The sequence below is a fragment of the Aulostomus chinensis genome, chromosome 8, assembly GCF_037954235.1.
Source record: "Aulostomus chinensis isolate RoL2024-O1b breed Wild chromosome 8, RoL_Achi_v1.0, whole genome shotgun sequence".
NCBI lineage: Eukaryota > Metazoa > Chordata > Actinopteri > Syngnathiformes > Aulostomidae > Aulostomus > Aulostomus chinensis.
In genome coordinates this window covers 15,599,728-15,619,813 of record NC_141327.1, presented here as the reverse complement: position 1 = coordinate 15,619,813, position 20,086 = coordinate 15,599,728, and the positions used below count along the sequence as shown (strand labels likewise).

Sequence of the window (20,086 nt, the reverse complement as noted above, 5' to 3'; positions counted from 1 at the left end):
TTTCACGGGGGGCTGGAGCCTATCCCAGCAGCCTTTGGGTGAGAGGTGGGGTTCACCCTGGACAGGTCACCAGTCCATCACAGGACCAACACATAGAGACAGACAACCATTCACACTCACAGTCACACCTACGGTCAATTTAGAGTATCAATCAGCCTCGTCCCCTCTTGATGTCTTTGGACTGTGGGAGGAAGCTGGAGTACCAGAGAGAACCCACACAGGAACAGAGAGAACAAGGCTTAAAGTTCCTGTGTCATTGATATCAGTGCAGGAACAGCATCTCAGCTATTTGTGATGTCATAAATTCTGCTTGTAGCTCCACCTCTTTATTCAGAGCTCAGAGCTCTACATTTGGTTGCAGAATAGAATCGAATAACGGATAATAAATTAATACTTAAACCAATCAAATTTTGGCAGATTAGCAGCAGTTTATCTGCTTTTCAACTGGATACAGAATATGAACTTGATTTCTGATCTTTGAATTTCAGTTTATGCAACACTGATTAAAACCAAAGATTGCAAAGAGATTTTGAACAGAGGAAGAAAAAAATATCAACAAATATAGAATCCAATATGAAACCATAGAAATACAGATCAATTCAAATACACAAACATGTATTGATCTTTTTTTAATTATCTCTGTACAGAGTATCCAACTACGTGCTATAACTCATATGTGTCTACTCACTCTAGGTCACCAGAGTCAGAGGGACTTACCACAGTTACAGGTGCACATGGGATGAATGAAATGAAACATGACATCGTGAGGACATCGTGAACCTCAAGAAGTCTCGTTGGTCCTTAATAAGCAGCTAATGGATCTCCTTTTTGATTCGATAAATAAGACTCAGTAATCTGTAGTTTTGCTGAATATTCTGCAGAGGGCACTGTTTATACATTATTTAAGTATCAAAACACACCCATAGTACATTATAGTGTCATTTTCATGCTGATCTCTTTAATCATGACAGAAGAGATTTTGTGGAACATTGGTACTCTTGTATGGAGACAGTTCACCCTACTAGGGTGGCTAAAACATTCAGTATTCAGACATGTTGGAGTATCTCTCTGTGTGCTTGGACTGCAGTATTTTGGGAAGGTAGGAAGGTAAAAGGCCTCAGGAGGGATAAACAGCTCCCAGCTATTTATGTTTTGTCATGGTGGACGAAAACTCTGGGTACCTTGGGAAGGCAGGGGAAATATGATTCCGTTTTACTGGTTTTGCGACATGGCAACACTTTAGAATAAGGACTAATTATTGATGGTTAGTTAATGCTTAATTAACTTTCAGTTAATGGCTTACTAATGTGTCATCATGTACTAATGATTTTCATCTTACATTTACAGGTTATCACAGTGATGGATAGAAAACTGAAGGGATGCATGTTCCTCGCTTTACAATAAAGCACTTACAAATGGTTAATGATGCTTGAGTAATGCTAAACTAAACATTAACTAACAGTTATTTATTTTCCATTATTTTGAAGTGCAGCAGCATTACTGTCTGTCAAAGGCCGATGTGACCATAGCCATTCCCTCCCCTTTTATACACAACGACACGGAACAATTGAAGAAACTGACTTTCAGCTGTGTCTGACTCAGAGTTGAGCTGTCGCTGAGGTTACATGGACACCCAGTGACGATTCTGAGCTCTGGACAATGACACTGGGCAGAGTTGTTTGAATAAGAAGCAGAATAACGATAAGACACCTGAATAATGTGACTTCAGTATGTTGGTGGACGAAATCCACACCCCTCACGGCTTGAGAGCAGCCTCACCCTCTAGTGTGCATATGTGACACACTCAGTCATTAGTCAGCGTTAAGTGACTTTCTTTCTTGCTATTCATGATAATTGCTCTTTTATTGCCAGCCCACACTGAGTCTATAATGTAGCAGACGAATGGAGGAAATCTAAGGTGGTGGGAGGTATTGCTGTTACATCTATATCCTGAAAAGTTTTGCCAGACGTTTTTCAGTTTTCATAATTCAACTTAATCTGATGCAGTGCTCATTGTGAATGTATTAAGGTGATTGAAGTGGCTCTGGCGTGAATAAAGCGAGTATTTATTCTGCGGTACATTCAGGTGATTATTAATAGCTTACGTGACAAAGAAAGTGCTTTGTCAATTTTCCAAAAATCCATCACAGACTTCAGCTCAAGGCTTTTTCGGTCCGCTGGCGGTTCATCTCTTTTTCTCAGCATCCTCATAGGAACAGTCAGTAATATTAATGTTACAACCTAGTAGAGTCCTTCAAATTACAAAGGTAAGAGCTGGTGCCGGTAATTGAGTGTAATCTTTTTCAGTTGCCTATGCAAAATATAAGGAATGTAAGAAGCCTTGCAAAAAAAATGTTCACACCCCCCCCCCCCCATTGTCAGTTTATGGCAAAACATTCTGACAGCAACTCAAAACAAAAGCATCACAGGTGTCAGGTCATATTAATAATTGGCACACATCCCCCTCTCACCCTCTCACTGGTTCTAATATGTGAGGGCTTTCTGACGGCCATTTAAACCGGTGGTACACAGTTGCTGTCAGACAAAGTCGTGTGTGTGTATGTGTGTGTGTGTGTGTGTATGTGTGTGTGTGTGTATGTGTGTGTGTGTGTGTGTGTGTGTGCGCGCGCACATTTCCTGTGCTGCAAGAAGTCCAGCAAAGTGTAATAAATGTTTTTCTTTTTTCTTTTTTTTTCAGACCGTGAGCCTTAAAAAGAAAACATCTAAAAAAAAAATGTAAAAAAATTATTTGTTCCTCCAGAACCATCGCGTAGGCTACATGAGATGATACTTTCATGGTAGGATAATTGTTTGTTACTCATCATTTCCCTGAAGCTAAGTATATAATTATATATTTACTATTATCCATTACAATGACTATCAACACTTTGTGTAAGATTTTTACTTAATAATTTTGTTTTAGCCTTTACATTTCAAATATTGAGGTTTTTTTTTAAACCCACGATCACCTGTAGGACCTGCAAATTCTTCCTTGTGATTTAATCATGCAGGGATTCAAGAATTGAAAGAATGTTTTTGGTTGAACTAAAGCTTTACTGTACAGAAGTTAAGAAAGCCACTGGCGACCCGTCCAGGGTGAACCCCGCCTCTCGCCCGAAAGCTGCTGGGATAGGCTCCAGCCCCCCGCCACCCTTAACAGGATAAATGGAAGAAAATGGATGGATGGATGGATGGAAGTTTAGAGAGCATGGATTTCTTATTTCTACATAATGACTAAGAACTTGTTATTTCACGATGACAGAATAATTAATTGTTATCTCAACATTATGGTCTTTAATTTATCTCAGTCAAAAGAAGTAATTTCAAATAAATAATATTACGCCTTTTGTGTATCATAAATAACAGATGAAATCTCTTCTTTATATCTTCTTATATATATATATATATATATATATATATATATATATATATATATATATACACAATGGGTTCGGAAAGTATTCAGACCCCTTCACCTTTTCACATTTTGTTGTGTTGCAGCTTTATGCTAAAATCATTTAAGTTCATTTTTTCCTCATCTACACTCAATACCCCATGATAACAAAGTGAAACCAGAATTTTAGAACTTTTTGCAAATTTATTAAAAATGAAAACTGAAATATCCCATTTTCATAAGTATTCAGACGTTTGCTATGCCATGTCAAATTTAGGTCAGATGCCTCTCATTTCTCTTGATCATCTTTGAGATGTTTCTACACCTTGATTGGAGTCCACCTGTGGTAAATTCAACTGGACATGATTTGGAAAGGCACACACCTGTCTATTGAAGGTCTCACAGCTGACAATGCAGATCAGAGCAAAAACCAAGTCATGAGGTCAAAGGGACTGCCTGCAGAGCTCAGAGACAGGATTGTGTCAAGGCACAGATGTGGGGAAGGCAACAAAAAAAATTCTGCTGCATTGAAGCTTCCCAAGAGCACTGTGGCCTCCATAATTCCTCCAAAAGACAGAAGCCTCTCTTCAGTAAAAGACACAGGAAAGCCAGCTTGGAGTTTGCAAAAAAGCACCTAAAGGACTCTCAGACCATGAGAAACAAGATTCTCTGATGAAACCAAGCTTGAACTGTTTGGCCTTAATTCTAAGCGTCATGTCTGGAGGAAACCAGGCACGGCTCATCACCTGCCAAATACCATCCCAACGGTGAAGCATGGTGGTGGCAGCATCATGCTGTGGGGTGTTTTTGTGCAGCAGGGACTGAGAGACTGGTCAGGGTTGAGGGAAAGCTGAACGGAGCAAAGTACAGAGACGTACTGACTGAAAACCTGATCCAGAGCTCTCAGGACCTCAGACTGGGCCGACGGTTCACCTTCCAACAGGACAATGACCCAAAGCACACAGCAAGACACTGAGGAGTGGCTTAGGGACAACTCTGTGAATGTCCTTGAGTGGCCCAGCCAGAGCCATGACTTGAACCCAATCCAACATCTCTGGAGAGATCTGAAAACGGCGGTCTACTGACAGTCTCCATGCAACCTGACAGAGCTTGAGAGGATCTGCAGAGAAGAATGGCAGAAAATCCCCAAATCCAGGTGTGCAAGTCTTGTCATCTCATACCCAAGAAGACCGGAGGCTGTAATCGCTGCCAAAGGTGCTTCAAATAAGTACTGAGTGCAGTCTGAATACTTATGAGAATGTGATATTTCAGTTTTTCATTTTTAATAAATTTGCAAAATAATCTTCAATTCTGGTTTCACTTTGTCATTACAGGGTATTGCATGTAGATTGATGAGGAAAAAATGAACGAAAGATTTGAGCATAAAGCTGCAACACAACAAAATGTGAAAAAAGTGAAGGGGTCTGAATACTTTCCAACCATTGTGTGTGTGTGTGTGTGTGTGTGTGTATATCATGGAAATATATGTTGAAAGAAAAAAAAAGCCAATTATCACATATATTAGATATATTTCACTTTTATTCATCTGTAATGACATTTGTTTTAAACGCTGCAGTGTGGCTTTTAACCAGCACCAGCTGTAGAGATCCTGCACCACCACCGGCCCTCCACCGGCTCCCAGTGAGAGTCAGAATCAATTTCATTTCATTGCTGATACTCTGACTAGCTCTTGTAGCCGCTCTATCTCTTAGAACTCCTGACCTTGGTCTTTTATTTGTCTGTAAATGCCTTTAAACATATTTTCACTGCCTTGGTGACGTAGTAAATTAACTAATATAGGAAAACTGTTTATCAATTATGAATACATAAATCAGTTTTTCTGACAACTCCCTGGACAACACCCAGTGAAGCAATGTTTATACCATTGTTGTGTTTTCTATTTGCAAATTGGAAAGTAACTTGGCTGCTATTAAATTCCACATATTCCAGATTTACTCACTTCTATTTCCAGAGGCTGTTGGGGGCAGATTTAAAAACCCTATCCCCATACAAATTCTCCATCATGTGTTGTCCGAACATCATTTTGGGAATGACATATTGACATAATGAGTCATCATTAGACACAGTTTCATGTCAAGCTGCATTGCTACCAGTCAAAGAGTATCAAGGGTGTGTTCACATCCTTGCCATGTACAATAGAACACAGACGAGGTGCAAATTGCTGTCGCGGGTTTATGTTGATTCTCTGTGACTCAGCTTTGCTGCCATTTTATCCTTCTCTTGAACATCAAAGCCACAGAACACACCCACACTGAGAATTACAGTATGCAAAAAAAAAAAAGAAGAGCCATATACAGTATGTGAGAAAATCAAAAGAATAATCTCTTGAATCTCTTTTCTTGTCATTTGACTCTACAGACGCACATCACACGAGACGCTGGAGCGGCTGCGTGAATTACGACGCCGTGCACAGAGATAATGCTGGTCTATCAAGCATGTAAATAAAGGTGTGTTTTTATAACTCTCTCAGACAAAGAGCTGTTTCCCCACTTCTTATGATCACCAGCAAAAATGAATCATAGCTGCTGCGCAAACGTTAATCTTGCTCAGCTTTTCGAAGAGGAAGATGGAGCCAAAAAAGAAACAAACAACAAAAAAAAAGGAAGATAAATGACGGTTATATTTGAAATCATGTGTCATCCGAGTGCCTGACGAGACATGTGAAGGGTTATTTCGCAGCGGCTGGGTCTAAAACCCATGACCTCAAAGGAAAGGCTTGTTAAGCTATCAGAGAGGAATTTCTAAAAAGAAAAAGGCTTCTTAACACAACTCAAGAAATCACCAGGGTTATGTGTGAATTTTCAAACGAGCGTCAAAAAATTCAGTGAACACGGGGAAAAAAAAGAAAACATGTCTAATTTATTCCCACAAAGACCGTTTTCTCCTTAAGTGACAAACTGATATATAAAGATGTTTTATTTATAGACCAGTTACCATGATAGAATTCAGAAGTCTTGTCAACTACTTTCCTCTGGACAAAGACGTATTACAAGAGCGGCGGCTAATCCCCTCCACGCTGGCTGTGTCACACCCTGTTGCTTCATTGACTTAGTGCCAGGAGGGTTTTTTTTTTAGGGGGGGGGGGTGATAATGAAATATCATGCAAAATGAGTCTGGAGTGCAGCAGGAGAAACACAGTTGTGTATATAGCTTATTTTTAGGGGTCTGAGTAGATAGATCAGGTGTCAGTGTCAGGGATGAATAAGCAATAACTTGAGAGATTTTAGCGGTAAGATTTAATATCGAGGGATGTTACAGCAGTGGAACCTGTTAGATAAGTGACAGCTGATAGGGTTAGCTGGCTAGTGAGGAATAAATCATTTATTATTATTATGATAATTTGGAGAAGTTAACTTGCCAGGGCTCAACTATGATAATGTAGAGACAATGTCACCAGGCTGCGTCCACTCAGAATGAAGAGATAAATTATTCATAGGAGATTGGAAGGTCACTAAAGCGTGGTCTGTTGATCTCTCTCTCTCCCTCTCTTTCAAACACACACACACACACACACACACACACACACACACACACACACACACACACACACACACACACACACACACATCTTGCTACCTCCTTACAACACGAGGGCATTTATGTCTTTCAGTTCTAACGTCTCCCAAAGCTGTATCCATTGGAGACTTGTTTGTCTTTTACCACATACAAACAGAACATGAAACCTAAATAAGGAACAACATGAGGCAGATGAGTGTTCAGAGACTCTGTGACAGTTTATATTGTCTCCAGGTCAGCTCATTGAGATAGACAAGCCACATTTACTGGATTTATTTTGTTTGACACACATGCACCCACACACACACACATGCACATCCCATATTGTCGCCTTCTTAAAATAATCGCCTCAGTCAATTTTTCAAGTTTTTCAGAAAACACAAAAGAACTGGAGACAAAACATCATTAGGAGTTGATTTAAGCAAAAAAAATTGTCAAAAAATGACTTAGACAGCTATTGTAAGAAGGTGATGATCTCTTTCACGTGTAGTTGGTGTGCCGCGTCTGTTTCCCGATCTTTTTTCATGCGCTGTGTCCTTGTCAGTGACCTTCATTTCTGTTTAGTTGTGTGTTTGTGAGTTCACTTTTATTATCTGCTATTAAAAATGTAAAAAAAAAAAACAACTTTACATGACCAGCCTACCTTATTGTTTCTGTGTTTGGGTCGACCTCCCGCTCCTCTCCAAGCCTGAGATAATGAGGTCACGCAAAGGTCACTGAGCCCATTTAATCTGCATGTACTAGTACCAGCACCAGCAAGCACAGGACTGTAATCTTCAGCCCTCTAACATGTTTTATCAACTTTATACTTCATGACTACGACTTCTGTCAGAGCTTTCTTTCACACCTGACATTATTCTGAAGTCTGCTCCAGAAAATAGCTCACCACTACACTTTAGGGATCTTAGAAACTTACATAAAACAGGCTTTTATGTGAAAAATCTTTGAAGAGTGAGAGCTGGCAGTACTGTCTACACAGCATATTCTCACTAAACCATTATATAGAAATATATAATCAGCATCCTTTATGACCATTTCATTTGTGTCACAGCCCATAATGCGGCAAAGGGGTCAGATCGTGCTTTTTTACATGGGAGCTTTAAAGAAAATGTGAAAGGAAAATTATTGAATTGACGCTTGCTGTAAATGTATTTAATTTTTTATTTTGTTCTATGGAAAAAATGAGGAATTGAAGTTTCTACAAAAGGTTCTTCAATCAAAACAAGCAGATAACAAAAAAAAATCAATACGTACTTTAGCTTGTTTCATCTGATAGAGTCTTGATTTGAATGATTTTGTAGAGTAACACTTCATATGATAGATTATGTCAAACCCATCTGAATAATTCACAACCCACATGAATTGTAAAGGTTACGAGTCTTAAAACAAAGAAGCTCTTATTCATGCGTAACGTGAATCGTTCAGCTCTGAAAACCAGAACTTTCCATTTTTCATGGTGATTTATTGCACTATAATCCATCTTTAAGAGGTGATGCAACACAAATTCACCAAAAATAATTACCTATGCATGGATTGGTGCGGTGATTCGGAAGCCGGTATGTTTCCACTTCATTAGGAGAACAAGAACAATTAAATAAAAGAACGCTGCAGTGAATTCTCTTCAAGGCTCCAGTCACGCCAGGAGGCTGCGGTGTCGTCGTTGCACTCGTCTCTGCTGATTTGATGACTGTTCTAATATGGAAAAATATCCCCCCCCCCCCCCTTAACAACAACCCCCCTGAAATGACCACAAAATACTCACACACTGTCAGTAAGAACCTGATAACGTATAAGTATGCAAGGGGGGAATCATCGCACTGCTGCTGTGGTTTTAATGAACTCACAACTCTTACCAGACATTAAACTAGTGGTGACATATTGTTTTACCCTACAGTCTCTGCTTCTTTTTGCCCACAAACAATGACAAATTCATTTGGGTTTTAGTTTATTTTTGTAGATTTACTTAAATAACTACAGCACCCCCCCCCCCGTCACCATTTGTACTTTAGGCCCGAAAGACCAATAATAGAAAGAGTTTTATTCTCGTGTTACTGAGGTAACTGAGTCTGTTAAAATAATTTTTAAAAAAAAAAGTAGAGCCCTAAAGTCTTACTTTCTGTTTGGTCAAGAAATCCTTTCACAGTTTTTAGTCTATGTCAGGTTTGTATTTAGTTTTCATAGGTTTTAAGAGCAGCTCACACACTCAATAAAATTTATTCCAAAACAAATTATGGCTGCTACAGGTTGTAGAATGGGAAAAAACCCATCTCGTCTAAAAATGTAATTTGACTTTTTTTCTATTCCTCCATTTGGCGTTCCTCAGAAATGATGGGTACAATTAAAACTGTTTTCATCACCAAAAATCCATCCATCCATTTTCTCTACCACTTATCTGTTAAGGGGTTGTGTGTGTGTGTGTGTGTGTGTGTGTGGGGGGGGGGTGCTGGAGCCTATCCCAGCTGCCATTGGGTGAGAGGGGTTCACCCTGAATGGGTCGCCAGTCCGTTGTAGGGGCTCAGTATCTTGCTCAAGGACACCTAGACATGGTCTCCAGGGGAACTGAGGATCGAACCAGCGACCCATCTGTTGCTAGACGGCCACTCTACCTCTGAGCCATGCCGCCCCCCCCCCCATCACTAAATATTATCATTATGACTTAAAAATCCCATAAAATAAGTTCATTTAAGTCTGAAAATACAACTTTTATGGAATGTACAATGTACAATGCTCTCCAGTGCATTATTATTATTATTATTATTATTATCATTTTTATTCATTTATTTTTTGCCATTTTACATCTACGAAGCCTCTCCAGTGTTATCCAACTGCACCAGGAACAGGTCAAGTGTCGGACCACTAATAGGTGACCCTTCTCTTCATTTTTCTGCCTTCTGTGCTGAAGGTCTTGACAGTTTTTCAGCCCATCATCCCTCTTCTTTTTTCCTCTTGACCTCCTCTCACTAGGCTCAATCCCTGACCTCCTTTTCACTTCACATCCTCTCTTTCATCCTCCTCATCATCGCTCTTCCCTGACACTGCTTGCCCAGTTATTCTCAGCCCTCCACTTCAAAAAAGTCCCGGTAAACTGTCCTCCCTCTCTAAATTTGCTCTCCTCAGTCCTCGTTGTGTCTGTTGACCAGGCCTGACTCCCAGTGATGCACTAGAGGTGTCCTCCGTCTGGGTGTGTGGGGGCTCTGGAGCGCCTGGGTAGAAGATGAAGAAAGGGATGGAGGAAGGAGACATTTGTGAAAGTGCAGGAGCAGGAGAAAGAGGCTAACAGAGATGGATTTATTTCCTTTATGTATGTTTGGATGAATTACTCCATTAAACCCGATTTATAGATGATGGCTGAACAAAAGAAGTGGAGTCACGCTGTGGCACTAATCAGAGATACTATACTTTCAAAGAGATGTGAGACCCACCAGGCAGGTAAAGAGAATCAGTGGAATTGACTTTGCTCTTTCTCTGCAAACACACACAAACCTATTCTACAGACGCTCGCTCTCTGAAGGCTGTTTGCCTCCTTCTCTTATCTGTAAAGATAAGCTCCTTACTGTTTGTTCAGATGTTTATCAGATGTTTGTGGCCCATATTTGGTGCAAAAGAGATGCTTACATCCTCCCAAGAGCCTCTCTTCATTACAACCTCTGCAAGCCAGTGTGGTTTGAAACAAGTGTTCATGTTCCTGCTGCCGAGGGACTGAAGGAAGCCTCCCGTAGTTGTTTCTACATTTCCACCCTTGGAGGCTTTACCATGCTGGAACCTGATATCTCCGTAACTGCATCACAGGGAGACTCCACAAGCTGATTTGACTACATTTTCATGCCCTACACCAAGTGTGCCACGTCATAATTACATAATAAAGCCTTGGCCTTGTCGCTTTTTGTGAATGTTCAAGTGAAACCTCAGCCAGCCACAATCGCATCCGACCAAAAGTTTCTATTGGTTTGCATTCATGTCAAATCAAAATTTGTGGATTATCGAGCACATGGCTTGAAGAGGACTTTGATTATGATGATACTGGATGATATTTGAGAGTTTGAACGTGGATGTTGAGGACAGCTTTGCTGTTGTTAGAAGTCAGGCCCCAGTTTCATGCTAAAAATATGCTAGCTAGTACTTTCTCACTTCTGGAGTCACCAAGAATTAATGCAGGGGGTAAAAATGGTGACCCATTGAAGGTCAGATAGCACTGTTGGGGTTATGTAATGATTTAAACAACTAATTGAAGGTGTCACACCAAACGTAATTGCAGTGGGAGCGGGTGGCAACAGGGCTGACCTCCGGCTGGTTCATCTCTTCTTCTTCAGGCTGGGCCGGGGGCCACACACTGACCCTGCCATGAGACTGACGAACTGGAAGAGAGAGAGAAATAATTTCTTTTAAAAAGGCAGGAAGCAAGAAAGCTGTTTTTGTTCATTGTGTACAATTAAAGCTTATGAAATTAAATTTAGAGTGAACGCAGGGAAGCAGCAGAGAAAAATGAGAGACAGAAAGATCATTTAATAGAAACACAAAGCAAACACTAGACGGAAGGTAGTGTCCGTACAACGATATATTCCATTTAAATGTCAAGTGAATTTTAAGGCAGCTGTGGAAATGTTCCATCAACTAGTTTGGAGTGAATAAACTGGGCTGCAAGTGTGTTTTCATCAGAGGATGATGGTAAAACCAACATCACGCATGGCTGTCGTGAACAGAGGAGAAGAAGAGGTCCTCTTCGCTTTACACCAGGGAAAAATGGATAGAGCCTTAGAGAGGAATTACTTTCAGTTGGGTAGTTTGTGATTGTTCTTTCATGCCAGCCACTATTGGACATGTTCCACTTGGTCCAGGGACCAAGACCAAGTCTGGTAATACTCAGGAAGACGCCAGCAGCAGAAACAGCTGGTCGGTCACAGATTCACTGAGTCAGAGCTTAATTTTCTCTCTTTTTTTTTGTGAAAGGCAACAACCAGATCAAGCTGGCATGAGTTGTAAAGCTGTTTTTTTCTATAAATATTGATATTTTCGCCAACCTTTTCTGGCGTGATTCTTCAAAATGCATATCAGACTACGCTGAAGTACGTATAGTGATTGATTCATTTTCCTTTTCATGTCCTGTAGGACACTCTACATTTTGTTACATGACGACTGGAGATTCAAATGCATCACATTTGCACAAACTCTTTGTCTTTCACTATTTTTCTCCATCCATAACTCGTCTCTTCTCTTCTTTTTAACAAATAAATATGTCGAGCGCCATCTTTAAGCTTCTCACTATTTTGATGGATATCTTCTTCTACTTTGATATATTTTGGCAGGCGGCAACCAACGTTTACGTGCGTTACCTCCCCCTGCAGCAAATTGTTGGGAGAACGTGCCATCTATCACCTTAAAACTCTCGTCTCTTTCTCTCATGTCTTTTATGTTGTTTTTATCTGTCGTGCATCAAAGTAACAAACCTGTTTTTTAAAATATTAGGAGTAGAAAGTACAGATATAAAGGTGGCAGAGAAATAACTCATTAAGTAAAGACAAATCATCACATTTTCCATCTCTGGCCGTATTTAATATTTTCATTTGAGGGTCGATCATTTTAAGACATGAATACTATTTTTGATAGCTGGACTCTTATATTACACTTTTGACATGTGTCATATTTTCCTGCAACATTGAGTTATTAATTATCGTGAAGTTAAAGACATTTATTTTCTTGATGACAGTTTATGTTCTCTGGTGTAAAATCATTGCCCGTAACAGCGTAACTCTGGTTTCCATTACTGTTCTGAGGTTTTCCACTGACCGCGAGTAAAACGAAATGATGTTGCTTGCAGGGCTGTTTCAGAGGGTTTTCATCATCTCACTGCTGATATAAAAATGACACCCGCCCACAAGCATGAACACACAAAGACATCGTCTGTGTGGGCCTATAGGCATGGGGGGGGAATCAATTATACTCCTCACACACACACACACACACACACACACACACACACACACACACACACACACATAAACACAAACAAAAACACACACACACACATGCTGAACACCAATCATCAGAGCTACACTAACCTGTGGTGGATCCACTTCCTCTCCTGGATGATGAACCAGGTAGGTCTGGAACAGTCAGCCCGTTTAGAGGAACTGAGGATGATTTCTGTCCGTCCATGCTGGCTCGCCTCCCTCCACCACATCCTAACTCTCTTGCACCTCCATAAAGGCTGATCCTCTGCTTGCGGAGCTCCATCTCTCTCTCTTGAGCCTCCCTGATATCTTGCTCCACTTTAACTAAATTTGTGGAGCAGCGCAGCTTGAAAAATGGGTTCTCCTTATGCATTTCCTGATCTGTCTCTGTGACCCCTCCATGTCCTCCTGCCCTGGATGGTGGAGTGCGAGGACATCCAGAGTTGACAGGGGTGCCACTGTCTGCCTCTAGCTTGCTGAGGTAGAGCTTCTGTGCTGGGACACTCAGGTTATTCTCCAGAATGATGACCTGGCTGCTCCTCCCCTCAGAGACCCCAGGTCCTCTGGGCTTTGAAGAGGTGGAACTCCCTTTTTTGGCATTCTGACTGGGTCCAATACTGTACCTTGTCTCTGAGGGTACTTGTGAGGAGATGTCCTCTTGGTTCTCAGCAGTTGAAATGCCACTAACTGGCGACCAGGGTTTACTTGTTTCAGAGTCACTGGGTTTCTGGAAGGCCTCGAAAAGCTGTTTCCTCTCTTTTAGTTGTCGAACTGTACCTTTGTCATAGAAACCAGGAACTCTCCCCAGCTTGACCAGAGCCTGCTCCCGCTGGGCCTCCTCGTGGATCTCATGCTGCATCTTTTTGCCTGCAAACTCCCTGTCCTTGCCTTGACACCTCTCAGACTTAGAGGGTAAAGCCTGGCAGAGAACTGTTTTCCTCAAAGGGATCTCCACATACTCCGGGGACTTGGGTGGATTTGGAAGCCCTCTTGACCTTCTCAGGCTTTGTTCTCGCTCTATCGCCCGTCTAATCTCCCTCTCGATGGGTGTCTCTTTTGGTGGAGCAGCTTGAGCGCCTGTAGAAACGTTGGTATCCAAAGTGCTGCATGGGGAGAAGTCTGCTGATACTCCACTGTCACTGTCATCACACCAGTCGCTCTCCATTCTTATGGGTCTCATGTGCTGACAAGACACACTCTCTGTCTTCTTTTCCTGTATTCTTGAATATATTACCAGTTCTGGTCCAGCTACCTCACTCCCTCCACTCTCTCTCTCTCCTTCTTCACCACCTGTTTCTCCCTCTGTCTGTCCCTCCGCCCTGCTGTGCCTTTTTCTCACAGCAACAACACAACCAGAGCTTTGAGAAGCTGCCCCGCCCTGATCGGACAGCTCTATGGCAACGGTTGACAAAGGTGCGGAGCTCTGGCTGAGCACCTGTTGAGCAGCTTCCTGGTTTTCTCCCCTGGGGTCAGGTTCGGTGTGGTCCTGGGACAACAGCGCCCCCTGTTGCATGAGTGTGAGTACTGCAGGATGTGATGAGGTTGGGTCAGAGGAAATTGTCCCCCCTCGATGCTCCTGCTCCTCTTCCTCCTCACTTTCATCGGCAAAAGGAGGGGAACAAACTGTGTACACGTCAGCTTGGTAATGAGGGGAATTTCTGTCAGCTGAATGAGTTTCACTATTCCTAAAAATATCAGCAGAGGAGTTCGGCTCAGTAGAATTCCCTATTGTATCTCCCATCATCTCCTCAGATGTTGAATCTACCTGGCTATCACTCGGCTCAATGAGCTGAGGCGTCTGTGGCCATTCCTGAGTAGTCTGGTTATCAGGAGATGTGGAGTTATTGGTTGGGTCAGAGATGAGCTCACTGATCCATTCAGTCACCTCTCTCTCAAGACTGGAAAAATACTCTTTCTCAACACATTCTTCTGTTGATAACACACCAAGGGGAGGGGGAGGTGGGAAAGCATCTTGACCTATTAGATTCATGAAGTCTTCAGATTCTTCATGAGCCTGCAGTGCTTCTTTTACTAATTCTGTCATTTCATCTGGACCTTCGGTCTCACACACATCCAAGTCCTCCTCAGGTACTGCTGTGGGGGCCATTTTTTTGTCATACAAAGAGGATTTGTGGCATGTGCCGGCTTCCTCCAGCATCCAGGACTCACTGACCTGCTCATCATGTGAGCTGGCAGGATCCTGCAAGGGCACAGGCTTTGTTGCCATGGTGACAAGTCTGCTTTATAACCGTTCGGAGCAGAAGTCTGAGCAGAGAAACAAAGAGGAGGATAACAGCGTGATTACAACAGCAAACATGCACAATCATGTTATAGCTCATTATTGCAGTGCAGATGAAATTATGGGTTATGATGTTGTAATACCACACTGCATTTATTATGACTGTTATGTTATTTCCATTTCATCATTCATACCAAACTCAACTAGAAATGCAGTGCTGTACAGCTAATAGGCAAAAAAACAACAAAAGACAGCTTTGAGAACCATTCTCAAGAAACTTTATTCCTCTTGAAAATAGAAGGTATAGTTCTTCCCCCATTTATTTCTATAAAGTAGAATTTACAAACTTTTATTTCTATTTTAGAATCAAAGAAGTCGTCCCTGGTCGGCCATCAGAAATCCTGGTTTTTATCACGTATCGCTGATATCTAATGCGCTGATTGTATTTGAACATGTAAACTAAACCAAACAACCGTCCATTCAATACAAAGTACTCTTTTCTTGAAAGTGAAATTCTTTTTCATCCATCCATTCATTTTCTACCTTTTATCCTGTCAAGGGTCGGGGGGGGGGGGGGCTGGAGCCTATCCCAGCTGCCTTCAGGCAAAAGGCGGGGTTCACCCTAGAGGGGTCACCAGTCCATCACAGGGCCAACACATAGAGACAGACAACCATTCACACTCACAGTCACACCTACAGTCAATTTAGAGTATCAATCAGCCTCGTCCCCTCTTGATGTCTTTGGACTGTGGGAGGAAGCTGGAGTACCAGAGAGAACCCACACAGGAACAGGGAGAACACGCAGACTCCACACAGAAAGATCCTGTGATGGAGCTGGGACTCGAACCCAGAACCTTCTTGTTGTGAGGCCACAGTGCTGACCACTGCACCATCGTGCCACCCACTGAAATACTTTTTTAATATATTTTTTCTTTTTTAGAATGATAGCGCCCTGTTTCTCTTTTAAGCCATCAGATGGAACACAATTCTGTCATTTTGTGGTTTGAGTTTCAGCGAGGCTGACGAGGAGCGTGCCGGGGGGCAACGTAAGATGCTTTATGTCAGGTTTACTCTGTCACCCACCTCTGCATTTGCAGGTGGGTTCAGTACATGATGGCCTGGCAGCACTTGTGTTATTATTATTATTATTATTATTATTATTATTATTGTTGTTATTATTATTATTATTATTATTATTATTATTATTATTATTATTATTACTATTATTATTATTATTATTATTATTGTTGTTGTTATTATCATTATTATTATTATTATTATTATTATTTATTCAGTCTTATAGCAGGCAGTCTCTTAATACCATTGTTCTCAGTTTTCGCTTCTGAAGTAATGGCCAGACATAAATACTGCACCACTTGAGTGTATAAAGTTTTCTGCTGAACACACCTTTCTTTAATCAGCTTACAAGCTGGGAATGGCTCAGTGGAACACACACACACACACACACACACACATACACACACACACACACACAGAGGACATTATGCTTCAGAGGGCATTATGTTGACTTATATTAATTGATTTGATTTATGTTATGGGGATGTGCTTCTTCCTCCCATAATGTGACCACAACATGAATAATCAAATACACACACACACACACACACACACACACACACACACACACACACACACACACACACACACACACACACACACACACACACACACACAGAAATAATAGGGTAATGGGGCCCCCACAAAGAATACAAACTAAAGGCGAGTCACTATATCATGCCCTTCTCGAGTTTAATCTAACATTAGTGTTGTTTTCCTTCTCATATCTCTCTCTCACTCCTCTCTCTCTCTCTCTACCTCATACACACACACACGCACACACACACACACACGCACACACACACACACACACACTGCACTCTTGACCAACTCCCATTCCCCTCTGCTATAATTCTTGCTGAGCCACTCGGACTGGGCCAGACTCCAAAACTGTGACTGATCAATTAGGGGAATGTAGATCACAGCACTTGGGATAGCTATCTCTGAAGAACTGGGAAGGATGGAGCCTCAGACAGTCAGACTATGGGTGTATGTAGGTAGATAGGGTCACATTACATGTGGCCCCTCATGTCGCTATAATAAGGATGGGCAGCTAACATGGTAGCAGTTGTAGACAGGGGCACCAGGGCCAGAACAATGCTGCCTAATGTGGGTAAATTAGGGTGAGCAAGACAGGAGGGAGCAAGAGGAGGGAGCAGTGAGTCATGAGAACTATAAACGCTGCTGATCATCAACCATGGCAGGTTGGGAGAATCTCACTAAAAACCATCATTGGTAAAATAAGTCACCTGCCACATTCCAAGGTTGTTAACTCTTCTAAGAAAAACAGACATATATTCCAGATAAGGCAGCTTCTCTCGTATCTACAGAATAAACTATGAAAATATGTCACTGGTTCCATCCGAGGCTCTTTACGAAATGTAGCCGCCGCTGCTGCTCATGTCATGTCAGACTGACCTCTGTCTCACGGGGGTATAGTGAGAGCAGGAATGGTCAAGGTTTGTGAAGACTGCACCTTTACAAAAAGAAAATCCAGACAGGATTATTTATAGTCTATTAACTCTACTTCAATTCAAACTGGACCAAATGTTCCAAAAAACAAACAAAAAAACCCTCACTCTCATCTAGTTTATAAAAGGTCACAGAACAGGTCTCTGTGACTGATTTATCCACACCTGCTGATTCTGTTGAAAACAAATGATCTTAAATCCTTTTGCAAATGGATCCTGCAGCAGTACGGCGAAACGAACCCCTCCTTTTAGTTGCAGCGCAGTCATATAATCTGACAGGACATGCTGAGATATTTCCCTTTTTGCACATTTGCATCAACAATAATTGCACATGTGACATGCCAGGTTCTTTTAATCTCCGAAGTGCACAATGAAAGCCAGCAGAATTTAGCCAAAAGTTCTCCAATTTATTGGGTAAGTGAGGTTGCAAGAGATTGCAGATTAAAAGTCTGTTACATAACAGGCTATTGTGTTTGGGCTCATTATCTACAAAGAGGGCTCACTTTACCAAAAGAACAGAAAAATCATAATTATCATTAAAAATACATCTGGTACAGGCCTTACAAGTGAGATTTTCCCTCCTTTCTGGGGCTGGTGGTGTCCTAAGGTAGTAAAAGATTTAAGGGTATTTGACAAAGATGTAAATGAATTAGAATAAATGCAGTTTTCCCTAATTAGAATTTATTTGGTTGCTATCTTATGAGAGTTGATATAATCTTTTTTTTTTATACATCTTACATCTTACTTTGATATATTTTAATCAGTGTGGCAAAGAGGTCTCACCACGAGTTGTTCAGAGAAACTAATCTTGGATTTACTCACGAGAACTACAGTTATGAGTCCGACAAAAGCAGTTTACACAAAACAAGAATAAGCGCTTACCTGCAAATCAGCTTTGAAGATGCATTTTAAATAAATACAAATTCCGGAGAATTCATTATTTCCTCTTTTGAGGCCGCTGTTGTTAACAACACATAAGGAACCTTCTTTATGTCGTAGTTCTACCTCCTCGCTGAATATGTGTGTGTGTGTGTGTGTGTGTGTGTTGTGCACACTAACACCCGACACGTGGTTGTGCACACCCACATTTACATACAATGCTCAGTAGCAATACCACATGAATGACACACACATGTGCTAGAGGCTTACCCTATTTTTGTGGATTAGAAGACGTGTTGTACTAATCCTGTTAGTGAGCAACACATGTTAATTATTTTCAGTGTGCAAGTGAATGAAAGAATGAGAGGGATGTTTATGTGGGACAACAACAATTTTACTTTACAATCTGGTACAAAATTAGACTTCAGTTCATGTTTTCAGATATATTCCAGTTGTAATTTACAGCAGAATAATGAATAAACCTATTAATTCATAAAGCAGGCACATCAAGATGAGTCAACATCTACACATGATTCTACAAATCATTCAACATCTGAGCCTCCGTCTTCGTCGTCCTCCACATATCCGGGTCGCGGGGGCAGCAGCCTCAGCAAGGAAGCTCACACTGTACTCTCCCCAGCCACTTCCACCAGCTCTTCCGGGGGAATCCCAAGGCGTTCCCAGGCCAGCCGAGAGATATAATCCCTCCAGCGTGTCCTGGGTCGGCCCTGAGGCCTCCTCCTGGTCAGACATGCCTGGAAGACCTCCCAAGGGAGGTGTCCAGGAGACATCCTCACCAGATGCCCGAACCACCTCAACTGACTCCTCTCGTTAGTCATCTGAGCTACAACACTACAGCTACAACAAATGCAAAACTACTTCCAATGCAGAAGTTCAATCTGGAATAGTTATTGATTCAAATAAATTGATTTTTTTTAAACCCCCCAAAAAAACATCCAATTGAGTATCTGCTAAGTGACAAACAAAAGCATGTTCTAAATTTGAAAAGTAAATATGTCTTTTTTTTCTTTCTTTTTTTACATTTTGAAATTTCCTGTCCCAATGAGTTGAAGTGTCTCACGACTTTTGGTCCTTAGCTCCGTCTGTGGGTGGGCTCTCAGGGTGCTTTGGACAAAGCTCCTTGGTGGGATCCATCAGAAGAGGTTCAGGCAGCTGCATACACTTGACCTGCTCCCTGAACACCTTCATCTCCTCCTCCTGCACTGCTCCCTTCTTGCTTATGAGGTACAGATCTTGAGATGTCCTCTTTCTTGCCTGCATATCCCAATACATCGCCACACAGTCCCGACAGGGTGTATACAGGAAAAAGCCAGTGAGGTTGAAACGATTACCCACATCAAATTTGAAGGAATCCCCCATTATTGTTATGTTGTAACGAAAATACTTGCAACTTTGATTGAAATGGTTTACGTGGATGTAGGAGAACCTGGAGGGTTCACTGGTGTTAGAGAAATACATGGTGACGCTGTCTTGAAGTTTCAACATGTCAGTGGAAGGTTGGTGGGTGAGAGAGCCTGCA

General features: G+C 41.6%; 1 protein-coding gene across 1 annotated transcript; it reads right to left on the bottom strand.

Annotated features, from left to right (window-relative positions):
- Positions 1 to 8,638: 8,638 nt before the first annotated feature.
- LOC147257351 (uncharacterized) lies at positions 8,639 to 18,687 on the bottom strand. Its single transcript, XM_086211224.1, has 4 exons — positions 18,550 to 18,687; positions 12,988 to 15,144; positions 11,213 to 11,286; positions 8,639 to 10,134 (listed from the first exon to the last, which is right to left on the bottom strand). Exons 2-4 carry the CDS (start codon positions 15,104 to 15,106, stop codon positions 10,045 to 10,047), a joined length of 2,283 nt encoding a protein of 760 aa, XP_086067350.1. The 5' UTR covers positions 15,107 to 15,144; positions 18,550 to 18,687; the 3' UTR covers positions 8,639 to 10,044.
- Between the last annotated feature and the right edge of the window lie 1,399 nt (positions 18,688 to 20,086).